The following is a 24,680-nucleotide window of genomic DNA, read 5'->3' as shown; positions in this document are numbered from 1 at the left end:
CCACACTCCAACGTGTGCGCCCCTACGCCCGCCAAGTAACATTTGGAAACCACAACATAGCGGCGGGCATCCCGCGTGCAGGAGTCCGCCCGGCGGCAGATGCGGAAACAGCGCATGAGTCTCGTCGGAGGCTTTGCACGACCTCTGCCATCGCACGCAGGAAATGGAGCTTCCTGGGATGGTGCCCATTACAACCTTCGGTTCATACTTGTCTCTTCCTTGCTATTCATATTCTGCTTTACGATTGGGTTCTTCGATATCCTTGTTCGCATTGGGTCCGACAGGGCCCTCTCCACTCTTTCTTTGGCTTGTTTTTATTTTTTCTAGTATGATGTCTGCTTTGTTGCGCGACATTCACGGCACACGGGTCTAGACTGGCGTTTCCGGGACTTTTGAAAAACAAGAGCTTTTCATAGTTGGATAGCCTAGACTCAGGTTATTCCGCGCGTTTTGCCTATTCGGATTGGAAAGGAATTTAGTTCAGGGGCGGCGGTGGGTTTTAGTGGCAAGCAACGGGGACTGGGGAAGGAAGAGCGCTAGAGAGTTTTGAGGGAGTCGAGGCTCAGCAACGCCGACATGTATCATACTGTCTAGGAATCAACGAACCTGCAAATTCACAAAACCTTCCAAGCCCGAACCCAGCAATGCCCGCCTCGCCGCGCGCGCGCGTGCAGGCGGCCGGGTGATGATGTAATCTGGCTGTCCCGTGCTTTGGATTTTGACGCGAAAAGGCGCGACTGCCTGCGCTGCTGACTCGTCGCGTCGACGCCCGCCTTTGCACCACCCGCCATGATGCCATGCGAGGCCGCCGCTCCGCAGAGCATATAAACGCCGCGCCTGTTGCCTGGTAGCTGCCCAACCCTCTCCCCTCCGCGCCTGTCCACAGCAATGGGTCCCCCACCAAACGTGAGTCGCGCCTTCCACCCACTGCCGCCGCTGGGCTCACGCCGCCGCCGGAGCACCACATGGCGAGATGCGCTGGCATGACTAACGAGTGAGCGATGCAGTCCCAGGCGGCGCCATTGCCAAAGGACCTGCCCTTCCGCGTCGTGTCCAAGACCATAGGACAAGGCGCGTATGCGTTGTAGGTGTCTCAGCGCATCTGGCACACAAACCCGGGCTGACGGTAGAGCACACAGCATCCGCAAGGCCGCCCCTCTGACCGCGTCAAGCCCCGTCATCGCCGTCAAGTTCATCAACAAAGAGCACGCCTACCGCACTGGCCGCCTGAAACCGAACCAGATCCAACACGAGGTTACCCTCCACAAGCACCTGGGCCGACACCACAATGTGATACAATATCTCAGCCACGGCGAGGACCGCCTGTACACTTGGATAGCCATGGAGCTGGCCGACGGTGGCGACCTGTTCGACAAGATCGAGGCCGACGAGGGCGTGGGCGAGGACGTGGCGCACCTGTATTTCACGCAGCTGGTCAACGCCGTGAGCTACATGCACTCCAAGGGCGTGGCGCACCGCGACATCAAGCCCGAGAACATGCTGCTGTCCATTGATGGGGACCTGAAGCTGTCCGATTTTGGCCTTGCTGCGCTGTTTCAGAACAGCGGCAAGAAGCGTCTTTGCAACAGCGTGTGTGGCAGTCCGCCTTATATCGCCCCGGAAGTCGTTGCCGGAAAGAAGTCCAAGGCCGTCGACGTGCTGGACAAGGGCTACGAGCCCAATATTGCTGATCTCTGGTCCTGCGGCATCGTGCTCTTCGTGCTGCTGGTTGGCAACACGCCTTGGGACGAGCCGACCCGGGCCAGCTACGAGTTCAACGAATACGTGCAGACCAAGGGCCGCACGACGGACGAGCTGTGGAAGAAGATACCGCCGGGCGCCACGTCCCTGCTGCGTGGGATGCTCAAAATAGACCCTCAGGAGCGCTTCACGCTGGATGAGATCCGGACGCATCCCTGGTACACGCGCAGCAACCCTCACCTCAGCCAGTCGGGCACCGTGGCGAATCCCATCCTCTTGGCCTCGCAGATGCTGGAGTCGCTCCGCATCGATTTCGACGCCGACCCGACGGCGTCGCAGCGAGAGCACCAGCAGCGCTACCGGGACGCCATGGAGGCCGGCAACCTGCCCGTCAGGTTCGCCGCCACGCAGCCGGACACGCTCATCATGGACACGTCCTTTGAGTGGGAGCAGCCGCCACGCCTCGCCATCAGCGAGAACTTCAGCGCCTCGCAGCCGATGCCGGAGAGGAGGACGACGACGACGGCTGCCGCCACCAACAATTCGCGGGCGCCTCCAGCAGGAACAGCGCCTCGCGCCGTGTCACACGAGCTGCTCGGCCGCCTCGCCGAGGACCCGTCGCTCTCGCAATTCTCGCCCGCGCCGGCGGTCCCGCTGAGCCTGACGCAGGCGGCGCGGCATTTCGGCGACATCATGCCGCGGCACTCGCTGGCGCGCTTCTTCAGCCCACTTCCCTTCGCGCTGCTCCTGCCGTCGCTGGGCGAGGCTTTGCACCGCCTCGGCGTGCCCGTCGCGCCCTTTTCGGCCGCCGCGCTGCAGGGGCGCGACGCCGAGGCGTACATTCGCGTCAAGACGGTGGATGGCCGCCAGCAGACACTGCACGGCACCATCATCGTGGAGAGGGTCGATCAGGAGGTCAGCGAGGTCAGCGAGGTGCGGTTCGTGAAGGCAAAGGGCGACCCGTTGGAGTGGCGGCGGTTTTTCAAGAAGGTTGTCGTGTTGTGTAAGGATAGCATTATTGCGCCTACCTGAGTTGACCTGCTGGGGGGCGTTTTAAGTTGCTTGGGAGGCGGCAAGGCTTGCATGCACGAGGGGATGAAGGTTACGAGTTACTGCTTATTTTTTTCTTTTTCTGCATTTTTCTTTTATCCCGCACCGGATAGATATCGCTCCGGTTTATTGCTCGCTCGTCAAGGGATGGATGGGAGTGCGTTCGTGGCGGGATGGACGGAGATTTTCAAGATATACCCTGAGGCGAAAACGTTTGAAGAAAAGCGATTATTGGTTGTTGGTTTCGGATCGAGCAAAGGAAAACAAAGAAATGAATCTTGTTATCACTTTCTTTCGGTCTTGTTTGACTTCCCCCCTAACGCACGGGTGAGGGGAATGTTTATGAGTCGTGATGTGGGATATGACAAGCAAGCTTCACAGATGGACGCTTCTGTTGGCGACTTCCCCGTCCGCTGTCCCTTTACTGCGATGCTGGTCTTTAATCGAGAAGGGGTTGTCCTTCTCAGTGATTTATTTTCTATGATGGCAATGGTGAAGTACTTGTTCATGGATGTTTGCTCCTTTGCGTCACTCTAGCGGTTCCTGAGGGTCTTCCTCTCAATCGTCCGCCCCTTCATGCGGGGTTCAAGGGTGAGAGCATCCAATTGTTACATCACCTCTTTCGTATTTCAGGGGAAACCCCAGTTCAGGTAGTAGTCATTTCGTGTCTAGGCCGAGCCAGGGGGTTTACAAAAGTAAAGAGTGGTGGGAGAGGCGGGTGGCTTGGCAAGTAGCATTGTAATGTTGTTCGAGAGACTTTGGTTCGTTTGTTGTTTCACCGAGTGGCTTCTTGTGCTCGCTTCCTTAAGCTGTCCCTCTGGGGTTCGGATAGAAAAGCGTGAGGTTCCAACAGGATAAGAAGTTCTTCCTCTTTCATGACCTGTTGTCTCAATGGTGGTAGGGGGTTTGGCAAGATGGTGCATCTCACGGCTTTTATACATAGAGACAGAAAGGGAATGTGCTCATGTTCAGTGTATACCGTACTGGTGTCAGTGAAGCTCTCGGAAGCTCGACCGCATGTGTGCTTCTTGATGATTTATATTTCTTTGGGGGAAAACACACGGCTCATTGTGGTGCGATACCTTGCTGAGTGGTCGGGTCCATGTTTTGGGCGTGGTGGAACGATAGTGCACGAGGACGGCTGGCCTTGGCGTACGGTAAATATACCATCTTATCGACTGGTTAAGGACAGAAAGTCCGGCTGTGACGCTGGCCTCCGTAACCTAAAATTGGTCGAAGTCTTTCGATCCCTGTCGGCTTGTTTTGCTAGTTCATTAGTTGACAGACTAACGTGCCGTCGCTGCTACGTGTAGACCAAACGGATGTGACGTAGGAAAAGAAAGCAGGTCGTCTCGGCTGCGTTGATCGGCCGTCGATCTTCCACTCCTAACAGAGGCAGGATTAGTAGCCAAAGTTAAAAAAACGCCTGCAGTTGTATGAGGTCGAAGTTTGGGAACGAGCATTTGCCCCCCGCCACTCCGCTACTACGTATGCATCCAACGCTTCCTTCCTACACTTGCCGATATCCTAGACCAATAAAAGTGATACAAAATACATCAGCGGGTGTAAATTGTCACACTCAAATATACTAGAGTCATCATAGTACTCTCAACGTAAAAGATCCCTCTCCAGTTGGCACGGATACGTCAGCAAGCTCCTACTAACCAATCCATCAGGAGGCGGATTCACAGTGTGATGAAGCAACAAAAGCCATTTCAAAGACATAGCTGCTTTCGCAGTTGCGTCGCTTCGATTATTCAAGGTTCCCTCTTGTCGTGGAAGAGGGCCCAATGATCCGGCTACCTGCCTTCTCAGCATCTATCAGATATCCACTCCACTAACACTCACATCTTTGCATCATTAAGAGTGAGGTATCCCCACAAATTTTCAGCATCCGTCGTCCATCATGGCAAAACAAAAAGACACGAGCCTACTTGCTCACAACCGGCTTTTTTCTTCGCTCTCCGTCCTCTACGCTTCACTTTTTCGGGGAGAAACAGACAAAAAAGAAGAATGAAGATGTTGTTGTGATATTCCAAGCCCCCAAACACCATGTTTTTGTTCCCACCCGAAACAATGCCTCATGATGCGTGAGTTTCAAAAGCACGGCTTTTCGGGCCACCGTCTCTCTCACTTCTTTCTTTTTCCCGCTCCGTGGAAAAGTAAGGCCCTATTCTCGTTTCCGTGAGCCAAGCTCACTGCTCGCGGTTCTGACGGTCCTGGCGGCCGCCCTTCCTGCGGTCACCGCCCTGGCCCTTCTGGCCACCTTCGCCAGAAAGGGCGTCGCCGCCACCGAGGGTGAGAGCGGCCGTTGCTAATCTGTTGGACAGGTCGATCTGGGTGCGGATGGTGTTGGCGAGGTAAGAGACGACGAGGACGTCCTGGATGTGGTTGTTGCTGCGGCATGTTAGCATTTTCGGAGAGCTTGGCCCGCGGCGGGGTAAGAACAAAGGAATGGTAGGGATCCACGTACAAGTCGCGCTCGATGTCGGCCGCGTCAACCTTGGGGGCCAGGGACAGGGCATTCATGAGGAACTGGCCGAGGGCGCTCGAGGGCTGGGCCTCCTCGTCCAGGACGTTGTTGACGTAGTTGGAGACGCGGTCGAGCATCTCGAGAACCTGCTCAACGGCGCGCTCTAGGGTCTCGATGTCGGTGAGGATGGCCTGCTCGCGGCTCTCGGTATCCTTGGCAGCGGAGATGAGCTCCAGACCGCTCTTCTCGGCCTCGCCGTACTTGATCTCGTGGGGCACGGGCAGGAACAGGCAGCTGTCGGCGGCGCGCTCGGCGGTGACGCCAATGGGGGCGGAGATGTAGGTGCGGGCCTCGATGTCCTTGCCGGGGACGGTGGAAACGGTCAGGTGCACGGCGGGGTGCGGCCAGGTGCCGTCGCCCTGCTGGCCGTAGAAGTTCTGGATGAGGGCGGAGAAGGTGTTGAGCTCGGCCGACGTGGCGTACCAGCCAACCAGGACCTCGCGCGGGTTGGCGCGCAGGTGCAGCTGCAGCATCTGCTTCTGGTAGTCCATATCGACCTCGACCTGCTCCTGGGTCTCGGTGTGGGGGACGGCGTAGCAGTTGCGGATCTCGATCTCGGAGCCATCCTCGCTGCGGACACCGAGCAGGGTGCCGATGACGCGCTCCTGGTCGGGGTTGCGGCGCAGCGAGTGGTCAAGGATGGAGAAGAGGGCCTGTGCCGGGGTCAGCGAAGAGCGCGGGGGCGTGAGGCAGAGGCAGACGCACTTGAGGTTGAAGCACGACGTTGAGTGGGGCGGAGGACGGCTGGGCGCCGACGTGCGCGGGGCCCAGCGGGCGGGCGAGGTGCAGGAAGGAGTCGGCGTCGGCCATGATGTCGATTAAGGGCTGGCGGGGCGGGGAGGACGCGGACGGGGGAGCGGCGGAGGGCGTTGCAGGTGAGGGCGTGGCAGCTGGAATATCTTTTGGCGATACCCGGCGTTGGCGCGCGCACAGATGGTGTGCGGATATTCGGTGCGAATTTGAGAGTCAAGCGATTAGATAACTACGGCCGTCTGCGCGCCCACCCGCGCAAAAACTTTTTATGCTCCCGCCGCCGCTGCCCTCCAGCACACACCAACCCCGGAAAATGGCGCCGTTTCGTGGACGAGGAGGCTTCAGAGGCCGCGGTAATGGCAGAGGCCGCGGTCGCGGCAGAGGCGGTGCGCGCATAGCCGCCCGAGACCGCTTCACCCAGGCCAGAATCGAGGACCCAGTAAGCGATTCCGACCGCCCGGACGTAGAAGACGACGAGCCCATGCAATCCGACCCGGACGAAGATCTTTCAAGCGACGATGGTGAAGACGACCAGCCTGCCGCTGTTGCCCGTCCGTACTCTGCTCTACTTCAATCTCTCCAGCAGGACATCCCGGAAGGCCCCAAGAAGAAGAGAAGGAAGCTCGATCGCCAGTCGACTGCCACTCCGCCACCTGCCGGACTGGAGGACGTGGCCGAACCCGAGGATGATGCCGATGAGGACGACGCCGCTGCTCTTGAGGACAGTGCCAATGTCGACGATGACGACGACGAGGAAGACATCTCGGACCCATTCGAAGCCCATTTCGCACGTCCAGATGAGAACGAGCTGGCCAGGAAACTGAAGGCCGTTTCCGAGAAGCACTGGGAAACGCGCAAGTCCCAGGTGCCCAGTGTCGGGAGGTGTGCGGTTCTGACCCCTGGTGCTGCGGACCCTCCCAAGAAAGCCGTCTCTTCCCCCGAGCACTTGAAGATCAAGCGGAAACTCGCCACCAGAGCAAAGGAGCTCATGCCCCAATTCAATGACGTTCAGAAAGGGCTGGCTGCTCCGTTGTTTGCCTACCAAGATGTGCTGTTTGGGGCCAGGACACCTGAGAACGCTGAGAGCCTTCGCCAAATCACTTGCCTGCATGCGCTGAACCACATCTCCAAGACGAGGGACAGGGTCCTCAAGAACAACGCCCGTCTTGCAAAGGAGCAGGAAAGCGAAGGTCTTGAGCTCAGGGATCAGGGTTTCACCAGACCAAAGGTTCTGATGTTGTTTGAGACGAGACAATATTGTGCCAAAGCTGTCGAAACCATCATGCAGCTCTGCGAACCGGAGCAGCAGGAGAACAAGAAGCGTTTCCTTGAGAGCTTCTCACAGGATGAAAACAGATTCGAGGAAAAGCCGGAAGATTTCCGGGAACTCTTCGAAGGCAACGACGATAACGAATACCGCATCGGCCTGAAGTTTACGCGGAAGACTGTAAAGTTCTTCTCGGCCTTCTACAATTCTGACATAATCTTTGCCAGTCCTCTGGGTCTACGCAGAGCCATTGAGGCGGGCGGAAAGTAAGTGGGCCACAGCAATGTACATTATATCGTCCTGAACTAACATTCTTTCCAGCAAAAAGAAGCAAGATTACGACTACCTCTCCTCCATTGAGATAGTAATCGTAGACCAGACAGATGCCATGCTCATGCAGAACTGGGAGCACGTGGAATATGTCATGGAGCATATAAACCTCCAGCCCAAGGACTCCCACGGCTGCGACTTCAGTCGCGTCCGTCAATGGTACCTCGAAAACCAGGCCGCCAACTTGCGCCAAACCATCGTCCTCTCGGCCTACCTGCAACCCGAACTCAACAGCATCTTCAACACCCACATGCGCAACGTCGCCGGCAAAGTCAAGTTCCAACCCGAGTACGAAGGCTCCATCCTCGATATCGGCCTCCAGATCAAGCAAACCTTCTCGCGCTACGACTCCATCTCTCCCACCTCCGACCCAGACGACCGCTTCAAGTACTTCACCAGTGCCATCATCCCCGCCTTGACCCGCCTCCCCAAGCCGTCCGAGGGCGGCCAGGGCGTCCTCATCTTCATCCCTTCGTACCTTGACTTCGTGCGCGTGCGCAACTACTTCGCCAACTCTTCCACCACGCAGAACATCTCCTTCGGCGCCGTCTCCGAGTACACGGAGCAGGCCGATGTACGGCGCGCGCGCTCGCACTTCCTCACCGGCCGCCACGCCGTGCTACTATACACGGGCCGCGCACACCACTTCCGCCGCTACCACGTCAAAGGAGTGCGGCGCGTCGTCATGTACGCGCTGCCCGAGAATCCCGTCTTCTACAAGGAGCTCGTCGGCGAGTTCTTGGGCGGCTCAATCGCCGAGGGCAGGATCGATCCGAGCGAGGCTAGCGTGCGCGCGGTGTTTTCGAAGTGGGACGGGTTGAGGTTGGAGAGGATTGTGGGTACGAAGAGGGTGGGCGGTATGCTGAGGGAAAAGGGTGGTGATACCTTTGATTTCATCTAAAAGCATAGTTAATTTCCATCCAAAAAGCGTGATCAATTCTACGTCAGTACGTAATCCAAACCTGTTTCTCGTGCCACGTATTTGGAACGGTAACTTGAGGCCATCAATGTGTTCTCATATAGTGGATTTGTTCGTGCGCGTAGTTGAGCTCTAACTCAGACGCCCGTTTATATTCATGTCCCAGAAGAGCTTCCCTTCTGCGTGTTTTTTCTCCACCATGCTCTTCAACATAATCTGCATCTGAAACTGCGTATTTACGCAGGCGGTATAAGGTCATATCCTGTCGTCTTTCCCAACTCCGAAGATCCCAATGCAAAAAAAGGAAGAAAAAAAGAAGCATTACTTTTCATGCTCCCACAAGCCAAAGACACCGATTCCAGTACCAAGGCCTCCATCGGCTCTCGAGGTCCTTCACTCCCCAAGCACAACCCCCCTCATCTCCCCTCATCGACCCGAGCCAGTTTCACACCACCCGCAGCAGTGGCGTCGTCATCACCAACGTCATCCACCTCCCGATACGGCGGCGGCGACGACGACGCCTCGTCCCGCCGACACCGCGGCGCATCCACCACAACCACCGTCGCGGACCGCCTCCCGGCCTCGAACCCGGCCGCATAAGACAGCTGCTGCGTCCCGGGCAACGCCACGTCGCCGCCTTCCCGACAACAATACGGCGGCGGCCGCTGCGCCAACGCCGCCACATCGCCATACGCGGGCAACGCCTCGCCGTCGGCATCCCCATCATCCCCGTCCCCCCCGGCGGCGAGTAATCCCCTCCCCTCTTCCTCATCCCCGGCCTCCAACAACCCCTCCCTCCGCTCCCGCCTCCGCAGCACGCCCCACGTCCCCGCCGTCGCGCACGGCAGGAGGACGCTCAGCCACCGCAGCAGCCACAGGCCGAGGTCGGGGAACGGCAACCCGTCGTTCGTCGTCGCGTACGTCGGCAGGACGATGACGGCGGTGAGGCCCATGCCGACGATGGCGCCGGCGTAGGTCGCGGCGGCGGCGGCGATGGGGAGGGCGGCGCGGAGGTCGCGGCGGAGGCGGGTGCGGAGGGCGAGCAGGACGAGGGAGGTGAGGGCGAGCCAGAGGAGGTGGAGGTGGGGCTCGGTGATGGTGTATAAGGCGAAGGTGTCGTTGGTGTTGGTGTTGGTTTTGGTGTTGATGATTGGGGGGTTTTTGGTGTGAGGGGTTGTTATTGTCGCTGGTTGATGGGAGGGTTAGTTTGTTGCTTCGTTTTCATCTCTTTCCCTTTGGATGGGGAGGAGAGGGTAGAGGGCACTACTCACGCATGATGGGCGGAGTTTCCGGATGTAGGCTGCCTGCCGGATCGGCGCGGTAGATGGACGTGGGAACGTAGGCAGGGAACGCGGGATTTGGGTATCAATTGCCTTTCTCTCCCTTCCGAGGATTTGCGGAAACTCGAGGTTCTGCGGGAAACAATTGCGCCAAAAAGACAGTCTTAAACCAACCTGGGGAAAACACGAAAAGAGAAATGAACGGCGAACGAGGCTGTGTGAGGACTTAAAGAATCAAGCTCGGATGTCGGAACGGCGCGTCGTCTTTGCATCGCCCTGCGGCTTTGTTGCCTTGGCAAAGGATTGTGGGGGCCGGTACTCCCCAGGTCCAACTGTTGGCGTATGCATCCGCGTAACCAATGACCTCACCCGTAGGGCTGATGGTAGCCCAACCCGTTGCTAAGCCTTGCTGCTGGCGCAAGGCAGATTCGGTGGCCCGAAGGAAAAGCGAAAGCCCGTCAGGCAACCAACCACCATGACTAGGGCGCTGCCACACACTTCCGAAAGACTTGCGATAGCCCAAAGGCCGATAGAAAAGCGACGATACTGAAATTGAAACTGGAGAAGAGACGCTCACATGTCGTATCCCTAATGATTAATTAAATCTATGCATACCTAAAAAAGAAGCGGGAAAATGCCATGTCACATTTGGGTATCTCTCCAGCTCTTTCCTCCACTGAAAAGCCGGTATGATACACCGTCACATACGTTCCGGGAGGTCAAGAAGAGCAGACTCAAGGAAGAAACGGGATACTCTCCTCACACGACTACGGGAAAGAGGGGAAATGCGCGCCCGACGAAGAAAAATAGAAAACTCCTTACACACCATACCGTCATCTATGCCATACTAACACGCGCCCACGCTTCGATTAACAAGAACCTACAGAAATGCTTTGTCGTGTGATTTTCATTTTCATGCCTTTTTTTTTCTTTCCACATCGTTCGGATTTTTTTATTTCAGCCATCGCATTGGATTATGAAGTTGATGGCGGCTCGCCCAACCGTAGAGCGAGCAGGGCGCGCAGATCTGTGACATGCTGAAGACCTTCAAGAAGTGGAATCAAATGCAGGAGGTCGTTATCCGTGGGATCGCTAATCCAGCCCTCTATCGGGATCGCATTGTCTGTGTTGGTGGAGTGAGAAGTTAACAACCAAAGCTACGCTCTTCCAAAGTCTGATACATGGGTGCATTACCTTCATGAAAGATGTAGCTCATGGGACTGTTGTCCACAATCATGACCTTGCTGAGGTCGGGCTCGACTTGACTGAGGTCTTTGATGTACGCGCCATTGCGGAATGTGCAGTGTTGACGGTAGTAGCGGCCCGCAAAATACTTCCGCTCTAGCTCTAGCCAATCGATGACAGGATCTGCATATTCTTGCACCGACGCCGTGAAAATGATCAAGTTGTACCACTTTGAAACCTTTCGTAGGAAATCATCACAGTGTGGCCGCTTGTGCACATAGTAGAGGATAGGGACCTGCGGGCCATAGATCTGGTTACCGGAGCCAACCATTTGGTTAAGTTTCACCTCGACCATGTGACCAGTGGTGTAACGGCCGCCTTTTGCCATACTATGGATCAATGTCTCGTCGAGATCAAGGATCAGTGTCTTCTCGTGCGGGCCGAAGTTAGGAGGTGCGTGCCTGCCCGAATATGACGGCTGACGGCGCGGGACAAGAGGACGGGGCGGAACAGGCGCGCGGGGGAACTTGAGCTTCGAAGCAGAACCAGGGCTCCCTGGAGACTTGACGGCAGCAGCGGCCGCCTCGTGAGGCGTCAATTCTCCGGAGGCCTTGGATGATGTGCTGCCTGCCCGTTGCTTGCGCTTCCTCAAGGTATCCTCGTTGTGAAGCTTGATTCGTATTGAGCGCCTCGCGGGTGCAATCTCGTCTATTGAGGATGCCGAAGACTTGGACCTCGTGTGTCTCGCGGGAGAATCGTCATCGCGTGTCGAGGGTCTTTCGCTTTCCGAGTCCGATGTCATAGCAACCGAGCTTGTCGTTGACGATACCGAGGGCGATCTCCGTGAAGACTTCCTCAGTGGTTTCCCAGTTCTTCTATCGAATCGTTGGTTCGTGTCGTCATAATCCATGCCTTGCACCGATCGGCTCCGTTTCTTGCGTGGAATCATGCGGGCGAGGCGGTATAGCGGAAGCAGAGTAGAGAAATTGCCGTCGTCATCGTAGAAGCAAGCAGCAAGGTATTGAACAGGAGCAATAACAGCAGCGAAGACGGCCCTGACACCACCGAGGGCGGCGGTCGCAACGCGCTTCGGAATCATCCATGCGCCCCACGACTTGGAAGCGCCAAAGGGCTCGGGGTCGTCCGGGGCGATAAGCGGGGTCTTCTCGTTGGGTTGCGCATCGTCCTCATTGGCGGTGCTGTCGTCAAGACTCAAGCCAAGGCCCTTCTCTGAGAGGGCAGCGCCGGCTCCGCGCGTGACATCCTCGGTGTAGCTCCTCCCACGGGTGCGCGAGGGTTGGCCGGGCCTAGTAATGTCGCTCTCGGAGCCGGCGCGAGAGCGTGGGGGGCTTGGTGGAGGTGTTGAGCCGATCGCCGAGAGGATGTTGAGCGAGTTCATAGTCCGGAGCAAGCCATGAAAGAACAGCAGAACGAGGCTATAGAGGAGCAGCAGCTTGAATCCCGTCTCGAGCGGCGGGGATCGGGGGTTGCGCTGCGCGGAGGAAGCACTGCCTGTGCCGTCGGTATACGATCGCGGGCTGGAGCGGGCGTGGAGGCGGCGTGGAGAGGGCGGGGTGCGGCGGAAAGGAAATCGCAACGAATGAGGCCTCGGAGGCGCGCCGGCGGATGTGGGCGAGGGCCGCCGCGAGGTTGTCGGAAATGCAGGAATGGGGTTGGGGCTGGACTGGAGACGACGGGGAGGACAGACTGTGGAGAGAGCTTGCCCACGCCGCTGCTCGCTCGCGCCCGCGCCAGCGCCAAACCCGGCGGGAAAACGCGAGCAGCGCCGCCGAGTCAGACAACAAAAGTCGACCGCACGGTATCCAAATCCCAGCACCTGCACCAGCACCAGGACCTGCGCCAGCGCGAGACCCTTGCAGCACGCGTCCAGCCCAATTTGCGCCTGCGCCTGGCTGTGTCACCGCACACAACAATCGCCCGAGCGCCCGCGTCTGCTCCGCCGCCAAAAGTCCCCCACCACCGCAACCAACGTCACAACCCGCCGCCAAATTTAAATCCCACCCGCCGCAGCCCTCAGCACTCCCGCGCCCCTTGCGGCCCCAGGAAGCGCCTTGTATCCCACGATGCCTTCTCCCACTATCACAAACGCGCCAGGCTTAGCCTCGTTTTTGAAGTCGCTCAAGGCCAACCCGGTCGAGTCATCGATCGAGCACTTCATTTCGTGAGCTATGCACCAATATTCCCTCCACAACTGGGCGCTGATTGTTTCCTTAGCCTCCTCAAGCGCCGTCAGATCCGCAACTCGAGGCCTTGCGCCATTGCAACCGCTCAACTTCTCCGCCGCGTCGTGCAAGAATTCAAAGGAAAAGATGCCGCCAAGTTGATCCGCCGCATCAAGGACGTCGGCCAGCGCCTGACGGCTGCTCAACCACGCGAGATGTCTGTTGGCAATATTGTGCGCCGTGTGCTCGGCCTTGTCAGGGAAGTCTTGGAGGAAGGCGAGAGCGGCACCGCCATGAGTGACGCTGGCGTGAGCACTCCCGGCCAGCAAACACCACACGACTCGCTGCAGCGACCCGGCTTGAACTCGACCATCTCCACTTTCAGCCCCCTTAAGCACGGTGCTACTCAGCCCGCCGATTTCACTGCGCACCTAGAGACAGCAAGCGACTCGACCGACCTGTCCCACCGCCCTTCGCTCCTCTCCTCCCACACTAGCTACGGCGGCTCTCTGTTTGGCCTGTTCTCCCAACCTGAGCCTACCAACGCCAGCTCGCCTACCGGCACACCAGCTGGTGCGAGAACCCCCCAGGGCAAGGCTCCTCTTACTGCGGGGAATCTTGCTGGGCTGGGAGACTCGACTCCAAAGAAAGAGGACCTGAAGGCCGAGACGCTGGAGGGTATCAACGAGCTTCTTGACGAGCTTGAGCAGGTCGACGAGCAAATTGCGGAATATGCATTGCAGCACATCCACTCGGATGAAATCATCCTGACGCACACGTCGTCCATGACGATTCAGAAATTCCTCCTGACGGCGGCGAAGAAGCGCAAGTTCACCGTCATCCACGTTGAAGCCTACCCCAATGACAGTGACAACACCCATGCCACCATTCTGACCGGACGCAAGCGCGACGAGGAGGACGAGGACAGCGACGAACGCTTCAAGCCACTGACAGCCGCCGGCATTACCGTCATCCTAGTCCCCGAATCCGCAGTTTTCGCCATCATGTCCCGCGTCAACAAGGTCATCCTAGCAACTCACGCTGTTCTCGCCAATGGTGGCCTCGTTGCCGCCGTGGGCGCTCGCACCATCGCGAAGGCCGCGAAGATGCATCAGACGCCCGTCGTCGTGGTTAGCGGTGTCTACAAGCTGTCTCCCGTCTATCCGTTCGATGTAGATGAGCTCATCGAGTATGGAGACGCCGGCGCTGTGGTTCCGTATCAGGATGGTGATTTTGTGGACAAGGTCGATGTCGTAAACCCGCTGTTCGACTATGTTCCCGCCGATCTCGTGGACCTGTACATCACGAACTTGGGTGGTCATGCTCCCAGCTATCTTTACAGGATTGTGGCGGACCACTACCGTGTCGAGGACGTCAATCTGTGAAGGATGGTAGGATGAGCGTGAATTGCACGTCCATAAGCGGAACACGATTTCGGTGGGCAGACAGCCACGGCAGCTTCCAGAGTCCCGAACGCCCGATATACGAGCACTCACGACTCCATTCGGAGGAAGACGATCCGGAAGGTGCCGATTCAAAGGAGTCGAGTCGAGAAGACTCAATTGAGTAGGAACGGAAGGTCGATGGGAGAATATGGGCTGTTGAGACCAAAAAGAACAGTGAATCAAGCCACGTAGTCAAGCAGAGGCTACAATAAACAAGCATAAGAAAAAGTAAAAAATTGAAATCATGACCTGGGAAATGTCTTCCGGTGACGCATGTGACGTCTGCTGCCACACAACTTCCGACACAGCAGGAAAATCACGCATTTCTTGGCATCACGCGGTCTTCAGCACGGAACTCGAATTGTACATGTCCGTCGAACGGCCCAACTAAGAGCTTCAAGCACCGCAGCGGATTAGCGTGGTTCTTGACCTGGGGAATACGCTGGTGTCTCCGCCTGGGCTTGCTCATCACCTATTTGGGAGTAGTCAACGGCTTAATACTGTTGCGCCATTCCGAACAATCATTTCCACTTCCAAAGCCTCGAGATCTCACAATGTCCAGCACTTCATGTATTGCTTATTGGGCTGCTTGTGCTTGCTGGACGCCCTGCATTCGTTTGTAAACAGTAAAACATCCCCGACCCTCTCTTGCCGGACTAAAAGGTATATCGAGAGGAGAAGTCCTTTGTTTCGTTGATCAAAGGATCAACTGTTGGAGCCTTATTGCTTGCCCATTCTTGCCGATAGACTATGCCAATCGCTTCCACAGTAAGTCGGTCAAGAAGTTTCCTCAGCCTACGCTCGATGCTTTCTACCATTGTATCGTCCTCCAGCGTTTGAACGCTAATGATCGCCATGAATTGTAGAATATCTTTAGTCAGTTCGGCAATCGAGCTTCGATCTGTTTGCTCAAAGTCGGCTAATGAAAGTGGTCAGTATTGCTTTTGATCAGGATCGGTGCGGTCCAATTACGTTTTTGAACGCCTGCCTCGGTCAGGAACACACCAGGAATCAGTCGATTCGCTCGTTCGGCTAGAGCTCTATAGACATCTCTTGCCGCTGTTTCACACCCGCCTTTCACGAGTCCGTCTTTCACCCTGCGGTATCCCCAGTACTCGCGCCGGCCGTCGTCATGGGCTGGTATCGGGACCGTGTGCAGGCTCAGCCACTCTTTGTCGTAGTGAAGCTTTTCTTGTTGCATCTTCTCCCAAGCCGTACATGCTGCTCCTAGCGCCCGCGGAATGCTGGCACCTCGAAGATTGTCGAGTTGACACGGGGTAGGTTGAGGGTTATCATCGTAAGTGGCCTGTTCAGAAGGGTACGGCCAAGCAAAACGAGCAGAGCCGGACCTACGAACGAACGGTCGATTAGAATGTGACGTATACTGACGCCGCCAAGACCATCTATCTGCCGAAATTCCTCTGTTGGTACCGTCAGTGGCTATGTCGTATTCCAGTTCGGGACTTTGAGCGTGGTGGACCTGGGTTTGAGCATCTGGTACAGAACGTCTCGACTCGTGTCGTTTCTCTGCGTATTCAAGTGTGTCGTTGTTGCTCAGACAATCCCCGCAAAAGGAATCCTTCAGGAGTTTTTCTGAAAGAGAGTTTGAGAATATTGTCTTGAGCGCATCTTTAGCCGTTGGCCGCGACTGTAGGGCCTCGTGAATGAACTCGCGACAAGCTTCAAGCCACAACGTTTCCAAGCTCTCCTGCCCCAGTTCCAATTGGTGTTGGATCCAGGACTGCGTCTGATCGACGCTCTGGGAAAATGGTCGGAATGACAGGACTTCCGCTAAGCCGTCTGAATCGTTCTCGCGTAGAAGTGTCAGGATGATCAATATGACACAGCCAAGAGAGAAAACATCTGAACTTCTTCCGCGTTTGTCATGGTTGGCAACTTCTGGTGAGCAATACTGCCGTGTCTTGGCCGTAGGGCCTGTGGAATCAGTCGAAGTCATCTCACTCACGTCGACTGAGATGCCAAAGTCGGTGAGAATAACATCATCATCGCAGATGAGTATGTTCTTCGGCGTGATATCTTTGTGTCGAGTTTTGAGGGAGTGGATATCCGCAAGTGCAGACGTCAGACAGCCGGGAGACCTGCGCAGCACCGGCCTTGCCCAAGCCCGTTCATCAGAGGGTAGCTCCATGATGTCGTAGAGGCTTGCTTTTGCGACCGGACTCATGACAAGGCCAAACATGTTCTCTCGGCGATATGTGTTGACGAGTTGGATGATATGGTTGTGGCTCAGGAGCTTCTTGAGGATCTGAACCTCCTCTTCAAGGCGAAATTCCGCTTCCCTCGCGGATCTTCCAGTACATCTCCAGAGTTTCCTGGCATATATTTTATTTACCGTGACGTCTTTGACCTCATCGACGTAGCCGGATCCGCCCTCCCCAAGTTCGCGCACTGTAATATATGGTGTCGGCTCGATATCCTCCAAGCGATGGTGGGTCTGAGGTATCATGAAGCGGGGTTTTGCTCTGTATTGCTCCCCAAGGAACTCCAGTGCCGTTTTTGGATCAGGAAGGACGGAAACGATGACTTCCTTCTATAATGGCAATATTGCATCGAGAATGAACTTGGCTACGAAACTCCTGAGAAACTTTTGAGCTCCAATGAGGTTGAGCACAAGGCAAACGGCGCTCATTTCTGGGAGCCGACGGGAGATGTCTTTGCGGGATGCAGTGGAGAGGGATGTGCAACCATGACAGCAGTTGACAAAGGCACCAAGAACAATCTTGGTCTCTGCAAGCATCGCTGGGGTGATGAACTTGCCATCAGGCCGATGCCTTCCATTTGCTCTGGCTTTCGGCAGGCTCTCATCGGACTGTAAGTGATCGATGGACGGTAGCAGATGCCATGGCAAGGTGTCGAGGCCACCAATGGCCCTCTGCTTCTGGGTCAAATTCTTGTGATAGTCGGAAACGCGTCGTCGCAAGGCTATAGTCTGCTCAAGGCCAGGTTGACCGTGTGCTTCGGTCGTCATCACCGCGAGGCTGATGCCCGGTCGTTGTCGTAAGTAGGGTCGGATAGAGGAGAACGTGCAACAACAGATGCTGAAGTTACTGTGATGAAAGCAAGCAATTGCAAGCTGAAATGTGAATGTGAGAGGTAGATGAGGCTGAAGGGGGCTTTTGGTTTTTCCGCTTCCCATAGAGAAGGCGCAGCCCGAGAGCGGAATTGACTGTTACACTGCATCAAAGCAATGAAGGTCCACCCTCCACGGCGGGCGACAATAAACACTACATTATCAAGTTGGTGTAGGCAGTCGAATACAAGATCCGGACGTAAATATACGTTTTAAATGCACATATTTCCGTCCGGATCTTATATTCAACTACCCACCCGGTGAGAGATTTTTTTTGGTGGCTAGGCAATTTCTTTTATCACCTATAGTTAGTTTATCGCGTTAGACTACAATGTCTTGTGCTTATCGAAGCTGCAATGGACGCTTATGCTGTCAAAAAGTGTCATACTAATTATGGTAACTAGCCGGGACTGCCTGTTCATTGCTAGTTCACAACTTGTCCATGCAATACTCGACCATTGTAAAAACACCAAAAAGAACATCACCGCATCGCCCTTTGATAGGAACAGACGTCCAAAGAGCAAAAAAGGTAGTCTTCTCCGCTCCCAGAATCGAACTAGGGACCTTTCGATCGCATTGAATCGCCGCTCCGAAGAGCTTTGGATAGCAACAGATATTACAGTCGAACGTGATGAACCAACTACACCAAGCGGAGGAGATGAGAAGGTGAGCCTTCTTTGCTTGGATGAAAGCTGAAGACGGCTGCAAAGTTTATGTAGTTCAGTGTTGCTCCCTACCGGAAACGGAGGCGATTGCGAAAAGATTACGGACAACACTGAGTAGTCGATTGGACTTTGCCAACGCCGCAACCCTATACAGGATTGGCAAATGGCCGTTTTTAATGTTAAGTCCAAGGCAATGCTATCTTCATAGCACACTGGAGTGCCATGAAGCTGTCCACAAGCCTCGAAAGCCACGAGCCATTGTTCTTCAGAAGAGGCGCAGAGTCACGAGGACCACGCCGAAGCATAGCCGAGGCCGGTCAAACAACGAGAAGACACAAGGTGTGCAAGCCGCAGGGGTATCCCTCATGGACATTCGGACGATCGGGCGATCAGCAAGCCTCACAGTCCGTCTCAAAGGAGGCCTGTTCTCCGCGGCATTCGTGTCCAACGTTCGCTCGCAGTTCCGTCCCCTTGTCCTTCCAAACTCCGTTAGACGTAAGCAGCTTATGCGCCAAGTCGAACGGCAAGGGAAAGGATGTTGCGCAACAACATCAACAACTGATGACGCGCCAGCTCATTCCATCATCAGTGATCAGTGCGCTGCCGGTCAGTGCTGGTGCCGGTGCCGGTGCAGAAGAGAGCAAAACAATGCCGTACAGCCGACCGTCTGGAGCACGGATGATGGGGCGAGCGGAGTCGGATTGCGTTGATTCCCTTTCGTATCGATGGAAAAGGGGGGCTCGAGCGTGGCGTTCCACGTCATGATTGGGCGCCGTATATCCTTGCATCTCGTCACGTACTGCGTTGGGTCGGCATGGTGATTCTCGGACGCGTGTGGTCGTGGTGTTGCTTCTTGGCCATGGTGGAGGTTGCGGCTAAGGGCAGCCCTGCCATTGGGCTTCAATGGTGCGAATTGGTGCTCTGCACGCTTGATCGTCTGCTTTTCCCTAGAGCAGTTCACGGCTGAAATGTGGACAAAAGTAGGGGCGCTGTTCTGCCTCGCAGCAGATAGTGCGTGCATACCTGTTTCAACATCCTTGGCTACATCACTTCTACACACGTCCAATGAGATACCACAACGACGGCAATACTAGAGATATAAGCGAGCCGTTGCATTCGATCCCCCAATCGCGAAGCGTGGTCTTATCCCTGCTCTCTCAATCCCAACCATCCTCCTCCAACACATCACCGTCCTCCCAGACAACCTCAAACCTCTACCCTGTCCTGCCCACTGTCTCTGCAGATCTCACGCCGCAGGAATCCGCTTCAATCCCGGTCCACAGCGACCAACACACCTGCGAAACCGCAGCTGTTGCAGCAATCGGAAAAAGAAAACGTCTGAAGATAAGCCCTCGATCTCACCGACCTACTCAGCCCCCCCGTTGATCTCATATCGAGCCAACCCTATCTCACCACGTACCCGGAGACATGCGACCCTGACCCTGTCAAACCACGTTTCTCCTCCGAGATGTGGCGAAAGGGAAAAGGAAAAAAAAAACAAAAGTGCAAAACATAAAAGAAAAACGGAAAAAGAACAGTTGACGTCAAATCCAGACCACACACGTAATCAGCACGCGCGGAGAAGCCGTTACCGCGACAAGCGCGCCTTCCTTCGACTCTACGACCCTAAAGGAGTCGGCGGAGATGTCCACAACTGTGCCACCGTCTAAACCGTTGATCCCGCCACTTCCCGCCACTTCTCACCCCCCTACACCACCTCCTCCCGAAACCCGGTTTCAAACTCTCCCTACCGTGTCCGCTCTCATGTCCGGGATATCCTGAAACCCAACGGGAATCTCCATTTCGTTCCCTTTTTTCTTTCTTTTCTTTTTCCTTTGCCAGCCAAATCTGCCACAACCGCTGATCATACACGCGCCCTCCCCCTAACGACGGGAAGATGGGACGATCCGGTTTCACATTATATTATATCCGCGTCCGTTCTCTTCCTACGCGCGAGAGAGGGAGAACACGAACATTGAGAGAAGAGAAAAAGGCATGATGAACACATGATTGCCCCGTTGCCATTGAAACTAAGAACCATTATTGCCAAGAGAAATCGGTATGGAGGGGGAAAAAGGGGTGGCAGGAACGAGCGAAAAGAGAGACAGAGCGCGCAAGAGCCGGTGAGAGAGAGGACGAGAGCCGCCAAGGGCGGTGAATGAGTGCGCGAAGGGGGATGATCGCTTAAGATGCCGACAGACGATCAATGCTGAGCCTCTCCCAGACCATTTTCGGTTGGGGGATAACCGCAGTGTCCGAGCGGGCGCGGCGTCACCGGCTGCTAAACGATCGGTGAGAGAGAGGGAAAAAAGACGAAAGTTAGTCCTCTCCATCTCCGCTTTGACCAGGTGCCACTTGCGAAAAGTGGCAGGTGAAGCGGTAAAGAGCCTCAAAGGATGGAGCACACGACCCATGGCTGGAGACGATCGTGAACCAAAGCTCCTACAACTCTGCACAAGTCCCACGCGCCCCTTCGGAACAAAGTCGATAGAGAAGAAATGGAATGTGATCACCTCTCTCATATGTTCACATACCCTGGAGTGTATAAAAAGACTGATTTTTGTTGCATATGCCATGAATAAGAAGAGAGGCCACACACAGCAATGGTGGAGCCAAACAGCAGAGGCTGCTAAAAACCGATGCAAAAGATCAAAAAGTCATACTAAAACTTGGTCTTGTCTGAACGCCATCGCCCATCATGCCAACTGACAAATCCCACCGCACTTCTCCCTTCTTTCTCATCATCGTCCTACTGATGAAGCAGTAAAACAGCGCTGAAACGCGGAATAAAACAAGACGACTATCAAATAAACGCTCTCCCGCTCTCAGAACTCGAAAACCCCGCGCACGAAGCAGCAGACGCAGTCAACGCTCGGATTATGAGGTAGTAGAGGCAAAGAAGGAGGAAAGGGCGAGAAAATTAGAGGTCGCCGCTCTGGCGCAACGGAGCTTTGGAGAGAGAGAGAGAGAGAGAGAGAGAGAGAGACTGAGGAAACCACAAGAAAGAAGAGAGCCCCCAATTAAAATTTCGATCGACAAGAACGCCGGTGCTTGCAGCCAACAACGAAGGCGGGTCTGCTGAGTGCATGAGCGTGAAAAAGTCTAACAGTACAAAAAGGCGCTTTTTTTGGTGGTTGGTTCGGTAGTGGTGGTGGTAGAGAGTTGCTTCTTGAGTGATCCTTCTTCCTACAAGAACACCTCCGCATCTGCGAGTCGTTGCAAGAAATTTCCCATTAGTGGTTCGACGAGTGTTGAGACGGTGAAGGAGGAAATTCGATAGCGGTCCCCCAGAAGCTGCGCCCTACACCCACGTAACAACAGAAAGACAATTATACTACCAAGCCGGCCGTGAGAGTGCGGAAGAAAAAGAACAAAAAGCTCCAGAAAGAATCGTGGACACATCCAGGTTTGGGGGTGGACTAAAAGCAGTATGTATGACGAGAAGGCCCGCAGTGCGCCAGCCAGCCCCACAGGTTGCGCACCGCGCCCCCCCAATATGCATGTTCGCGCGAGAGTAGAAGACCAGATGACGGGAGATGCGGAAGGATTAGGAGAGAGAACAGCCACCGGGGAGATGAGAGGGTATTGGAGGCGCGCGACCCGACCGTTTCCATGTTCATGCCGAGAAGGAATCGCGGTTGCCCGCAACATCACTGAACTTCAATGCCGAGTCTCAAACAAAACGGCGAGCGTCATCCGACCCCTCCTCACTCACCGCAGCACAGCGTGTTGACAATCTTCTTCCAGACAGAAGGCTTCTGCTCCGCCGGCTGCGGCCTGTTACCGGCCGGCGTCGCCTGCGCGTTTCCCTGCATGGGACTTTGCGTCGTGCTCATTCTTTGTGGCAGGTTCTGCTGGCTGGTTTGAAATTGTGCTGCGGTCGAGCCTTCGGGTGCCGCGATGTCTCCTTGACTCTTTCTCTTCATGTGGTCGGGCTGGTATTTTGCTACGTCGGTCCGGGATGGGTGCCTTGCGCCTCCCCCCGGCGGGCGCGACGCACCGGGCTTTGGGAGTTCAGCATCAAGTCTTCCGGGAGGCATGGGCGTCTTGGAACCGCGGGCCTGGCCGCCGTGGATCTCGCGAGCGGACGAGTTGGGTATCGCGTTGGCGTGGTGCAGGTGCGCGGCGGATGCGTGGCTCTTCATCGACTCCCAACCCTTGCCATTGTTGATTTTCATCCAGTCGTACTCGCCATCCTCAACCTCACCAGTGCTCTTGAGGGCCTGGGTGAAGAGCTCACGCAGGTAGTCGTAGTCAGGGGTGTCCTCAAAGCCAAGGTTGCGGACATAGCTAAGGTACTTGTTGAACTCCTCTGGGATGTGGGTCAGCTTATGTACGTCCATATGAGTGCGGGAATACTAACCAGGGAAGCCGTCACACAGGTCCTTGATAGCAGTCGTCTGCTTCTTCTCTCCAATCTTCTCATACTTCTGCTTGTTGGTAGCAGCCTTCAGGCCCTGCCATGGGAGGCCGCCCCGCAGGAAATACATAAACACATGGCCCAGAGCCTCCAAATCATCCCTCCGCGACTGTTCGCGACCAAGGTGGGTGTTGATACTCATGTAACGGGCCGTACCAGACAGCGACTTGCGTTCTCTGTAGGGAATGTGTTGCTTCGTCTTGGGATCACGGTACTGCTTGGCCATACCGAAGTCGACGACGTGGATCACGTTGGCAGCCTTGGTGCCAGGGCGGCCAATCAAGAAGTTGTCGGGCTTGATGTCACGGTAGATGAGGTTCTTCTCGTGGATGGTCTGGACGCGGGACAGCTATCATGGATGTCAGCTTCAAGGCTCCGAACAGAACAGAACCCCTGAGAACGCACCATCTGCTTCGCGACCATGACGACGGTCTTGATGGAGAACCGGCGGTTGCAGTGGTCGAAGAGGTCCTCCAGACTGGGGCCGAGCAGGTCGATGACCAGGATGTTGTGCAGGCCCTCTTGGCCGAAGTAGTAGACATTAGGAATGCCGGCTAAGGTACAGTTAGCACAGAGCGAACAGCGGCGAGCCGGGGGCAGGCGTCTTGCGGTAATCGCGAGGAAACGTCTTGGGCTTACTGATCGTATCGCCGGCGGGCTCAGTCTGTGCACTGCTGCTGCGCTGCGTGACGAGCCTGCGTCGCGAGTGATCGTTTGCGCCCTTGACGGGAATGAGCAAATGTGCTGGTGCAATATGTCCACTTACGGCAGCCCACGAGAATCTTATATGTGCGGTATTCGTCCCTCAGCTGGGGCGCGTCCGACTTGCGGGGTTCCTATGGCAGCGCGTCCATGTCAGCGGCGTCGGAAGGGCGGCCTGGGCGTCGGACCCCCTAGAGGGCAACGCGAAGGAAGACTCACAAACTTGATAGCGACTTGCTGGTTGTTGAGCAGGTTCGTGCCCTCGAAGATGACGCCGAAGGAACCCTAGAGCGGTCAGTTCGGTTGGCTTGTCGCGATTTTGCAGACGGGCCGGGAGAGCGGCGGCGTACCTCTCCTATCTTCTTGCCGACTCGGTAGTGCACGCCCACGACATTCGAGGACGAGGAGGCCATGGTTGCGAGAGGCTGCCGTGGGGATCAGGCTGGGTGGTTTGGGGTCGGGCGCGTGGAAGAGGGAGTCGGGCGTGGGAGCGAGGACGGATCGGGCGAGGACTCCTGAAGACGGACGGGCGGTCGCAAGAATGGGCGATGCGAGTCGTCGCTGCTGCTGCAGGCCGCTGTTGCCGGGCGGGTCGGAGGGCGGAGAAGGGCAACGCAGGTCTGGCGGACGACGGGAGGAGGCGTCGAGCCGTGGGCGTGAGATGATGGTGGAGGACCGCTGCGGTGAACGGGGACGGAGTGCTTGGGGTGGCTGCTAGACCAGAGGCTGGTGCTGGTACGGAAGCGGCCTAGGTTTCTCAACCTCGCCTAGCGAGGTCGAGCGCTGTCAGTGAGCCCGCTTCGCGCCACAACAGGACAGGGCCCGTCGCCCGCCTGCGCTCCCCGCTACGCCGTCCACGAAAAGGAGATGCCGCTGCCGCTCCCGCCAAACGGATGCAGGAACATCCAGCAATCCGCAGGCATCCGCGGCTCCGCGCGCCTCTCTCCGCTGCAGCGCAGCGCTGGCGACGTGCTGCTGCTGCCAGCGCGCAGGCCCGGGCCTGAGGCGGCCTGACGCCCCCCCCGGTCAAGGGCGAATCAAACGACGCGCAACGGCGGCCATCCCGGCCAGAAGCCGCCAGTCGCGCCGTTTACTTTGGCGCTGTTCCTTGGGCTGGCTCTGCGACTCGCTCCGCCTGCGGCTGACTCTCTTCTTC

At 56.3% G+C, this 24,680-nt stretch overlaps 7 protein-coding genes and 1 non-coding gene across 8 annotated transcripts; 3 read left to right on the top strand and 5 right to left on the bottom strand.

Moving 5' to 3' along the window:
* Positions 1 to 888: 888 nt before the first annotated feature.
* chk1 (Chk1 protein kinase) lies at positions 889 to 2,733 on the top strand (the record flags this gene model as incomplete). Its single annotated transcript, XM_066773713.1, has 3 exons — positions 889 to 906; positions 1,008 to 1,084; positions 1,140 to 2,733. 3 exons carry the CDS (start codon positions 889 to 891, stop codon positions 2,731 to 2,733), a joined length of 1,689 nt encoding a protein of 562 aa, XP_066636280.1.
* Positions 2,734 to 4,946: 2,213 nt separating this feature from the next.
* Positions 4,947 to 6,094, bottom strand: SLS55_002230 (uncharacterized protein; the record flags this gene model as incomplete). Its single annotated transcript, XM_066773712.1, has 3 exons — positions 4,947 to 5,148; positions 5,225 to 5,937; positions 5,990 to 6,094. The coding sequence occupies 3 exons, from the start codon at positions 6,092 to 6,094 to the stop codon at positions 4,947 to 4,949; spliced, it is 1,020 nt and encodes a 339-aa protein (XP_066636279.1).
* A 256-nt stretch (positions 6,095 to 6,350) lies between these two features.
* On the top strand, positions 6,351 to 8,535 carry UTP25 (rRNA-binding ribosome biosynthesis protein utp25; the record flags this gene model as incomplete). The annotated part of the gene is made up of 2 exons (XM_066773711.1): positions 6,351 to 7,570; positions 7,626 to 8,535. The coding sequence occupies 2 exons, from the start codon at positions 6,351 to 6,353 to the stop codon at positions 8,533 to 8,535; spliced, it is 2,130 nt and encodes a 709-aa protein (XP_066636278.1).
* A 2,442-nt stretch (positions 8,536 to 10,977) lies between these two features.
* Positions 10,978 to 12,417, bottom strand: NEM1 (Nuclear envelope morphology protein 1; the record flags this gene model as incomplete). The annotated part of the gene is made up of 1 exon (XM_066773710.1): positions 10,978 to 12,417. The coding sequence occupies one exon, from the start codon at positions 12,415 to 12,417 to the stop codon at positions 10,978 to 10,980; it is 1,440 nt and encodes a 479-aa protein (XP_066636277.1).
* Positions 12,418 to 13,102: 685 nt separating this feature from the next.
* On the top strand, positions 13,103 to 14,586 carry GCD7 (GCD complex subunit gcd7; the record flags this gene model as incomplete). Its single annotated transcript, XM_066773709.1, has 2 exons — positions 13,103 to 13,200; positions 13,254 to 14,586. The coding sequence occupies 2 exons, from the start codon at positions 13,103 to 13,105 to the stop codon at positions 14,584 to 14,586; spliced, it is 1,431 nt and encodes a 476-aa protein (XP_066636276.1).
* A 937-nt stretch (positions 14,587 to 15,523) lies between these two features.
* Positions 15,524 to 17,635, bottom strand: SLS55_002226 (uncharacterized protein; the record flags this gene model as incomplete). The annotated part of the gene is made up of 3 exons (XM_066773708.1): positions 15,524 to 15,565; positions 16,613 to 17,055; positions 17,359 to 17,635. 3 exons carry the CDS (start codon positions 17,633 to 17,635, stop codon positions 15,524 to 15,526), a joined length of 762 nt encoding a protein of 253 aa, XP_066636275.1.
* A 638-nt stretch (positions 17,636 to 18,273) lies between these two features.
* SLS55_002225 lies at positions 18,274 to 18,392 on the bottom strand. Its single transcript has one exon. It is a non-coding gene; the product is annotated as a tRNA-Tyr (tRNA).
* Positions 18,393 to 22,109: 3,717 nt separating this feature from the next.
* On the bottom strand, positions 22,110 to 23,937 carry YCK2 (Palmitoylated plasma membrane-bound casein kinase; the record flags this gene model as incomplete). The annotated part of the gene is made up of 6 exons (XM_066773707.1): positions 22,110 to 22,714; positions 22,766 to 23,171; positions 23,228 to 23,376; positions 23,589 to 23,658; positions 23,744 to 23,809; positions 23,875 to 23,937. The coding sequence occupies 6 exons, from the start codon at positions 23,935 to 23,937 to the stop codon at positions 22,110 to 22,112; spliced, it is 1,359 nt and encodes a 452-aa protein (XP_066636274.1).
* Positions 23,938 to 24,680: the final 743 nt, after the last annotated feature.

The sequence above is a fragment of the Diplodia seriata genome (genome assembly GCF_021436955.1).
Source record: "Diplodia seriata strain FDS-637 chromosome Unknown scaffold_2, whole genome shotgun sequence".
Lineage (NCBI taxonomy): Eukaryota > Fungi > Ascomycota > Dothideomycetes > Botryosphaeriales > Botryosphaeriaceae > Diplodia > Diplodia seriata.
Note: the sequence above shows the minus strand (reverse complement) of the source record. Positions and strands in the feature narration are given on the sequence as shown.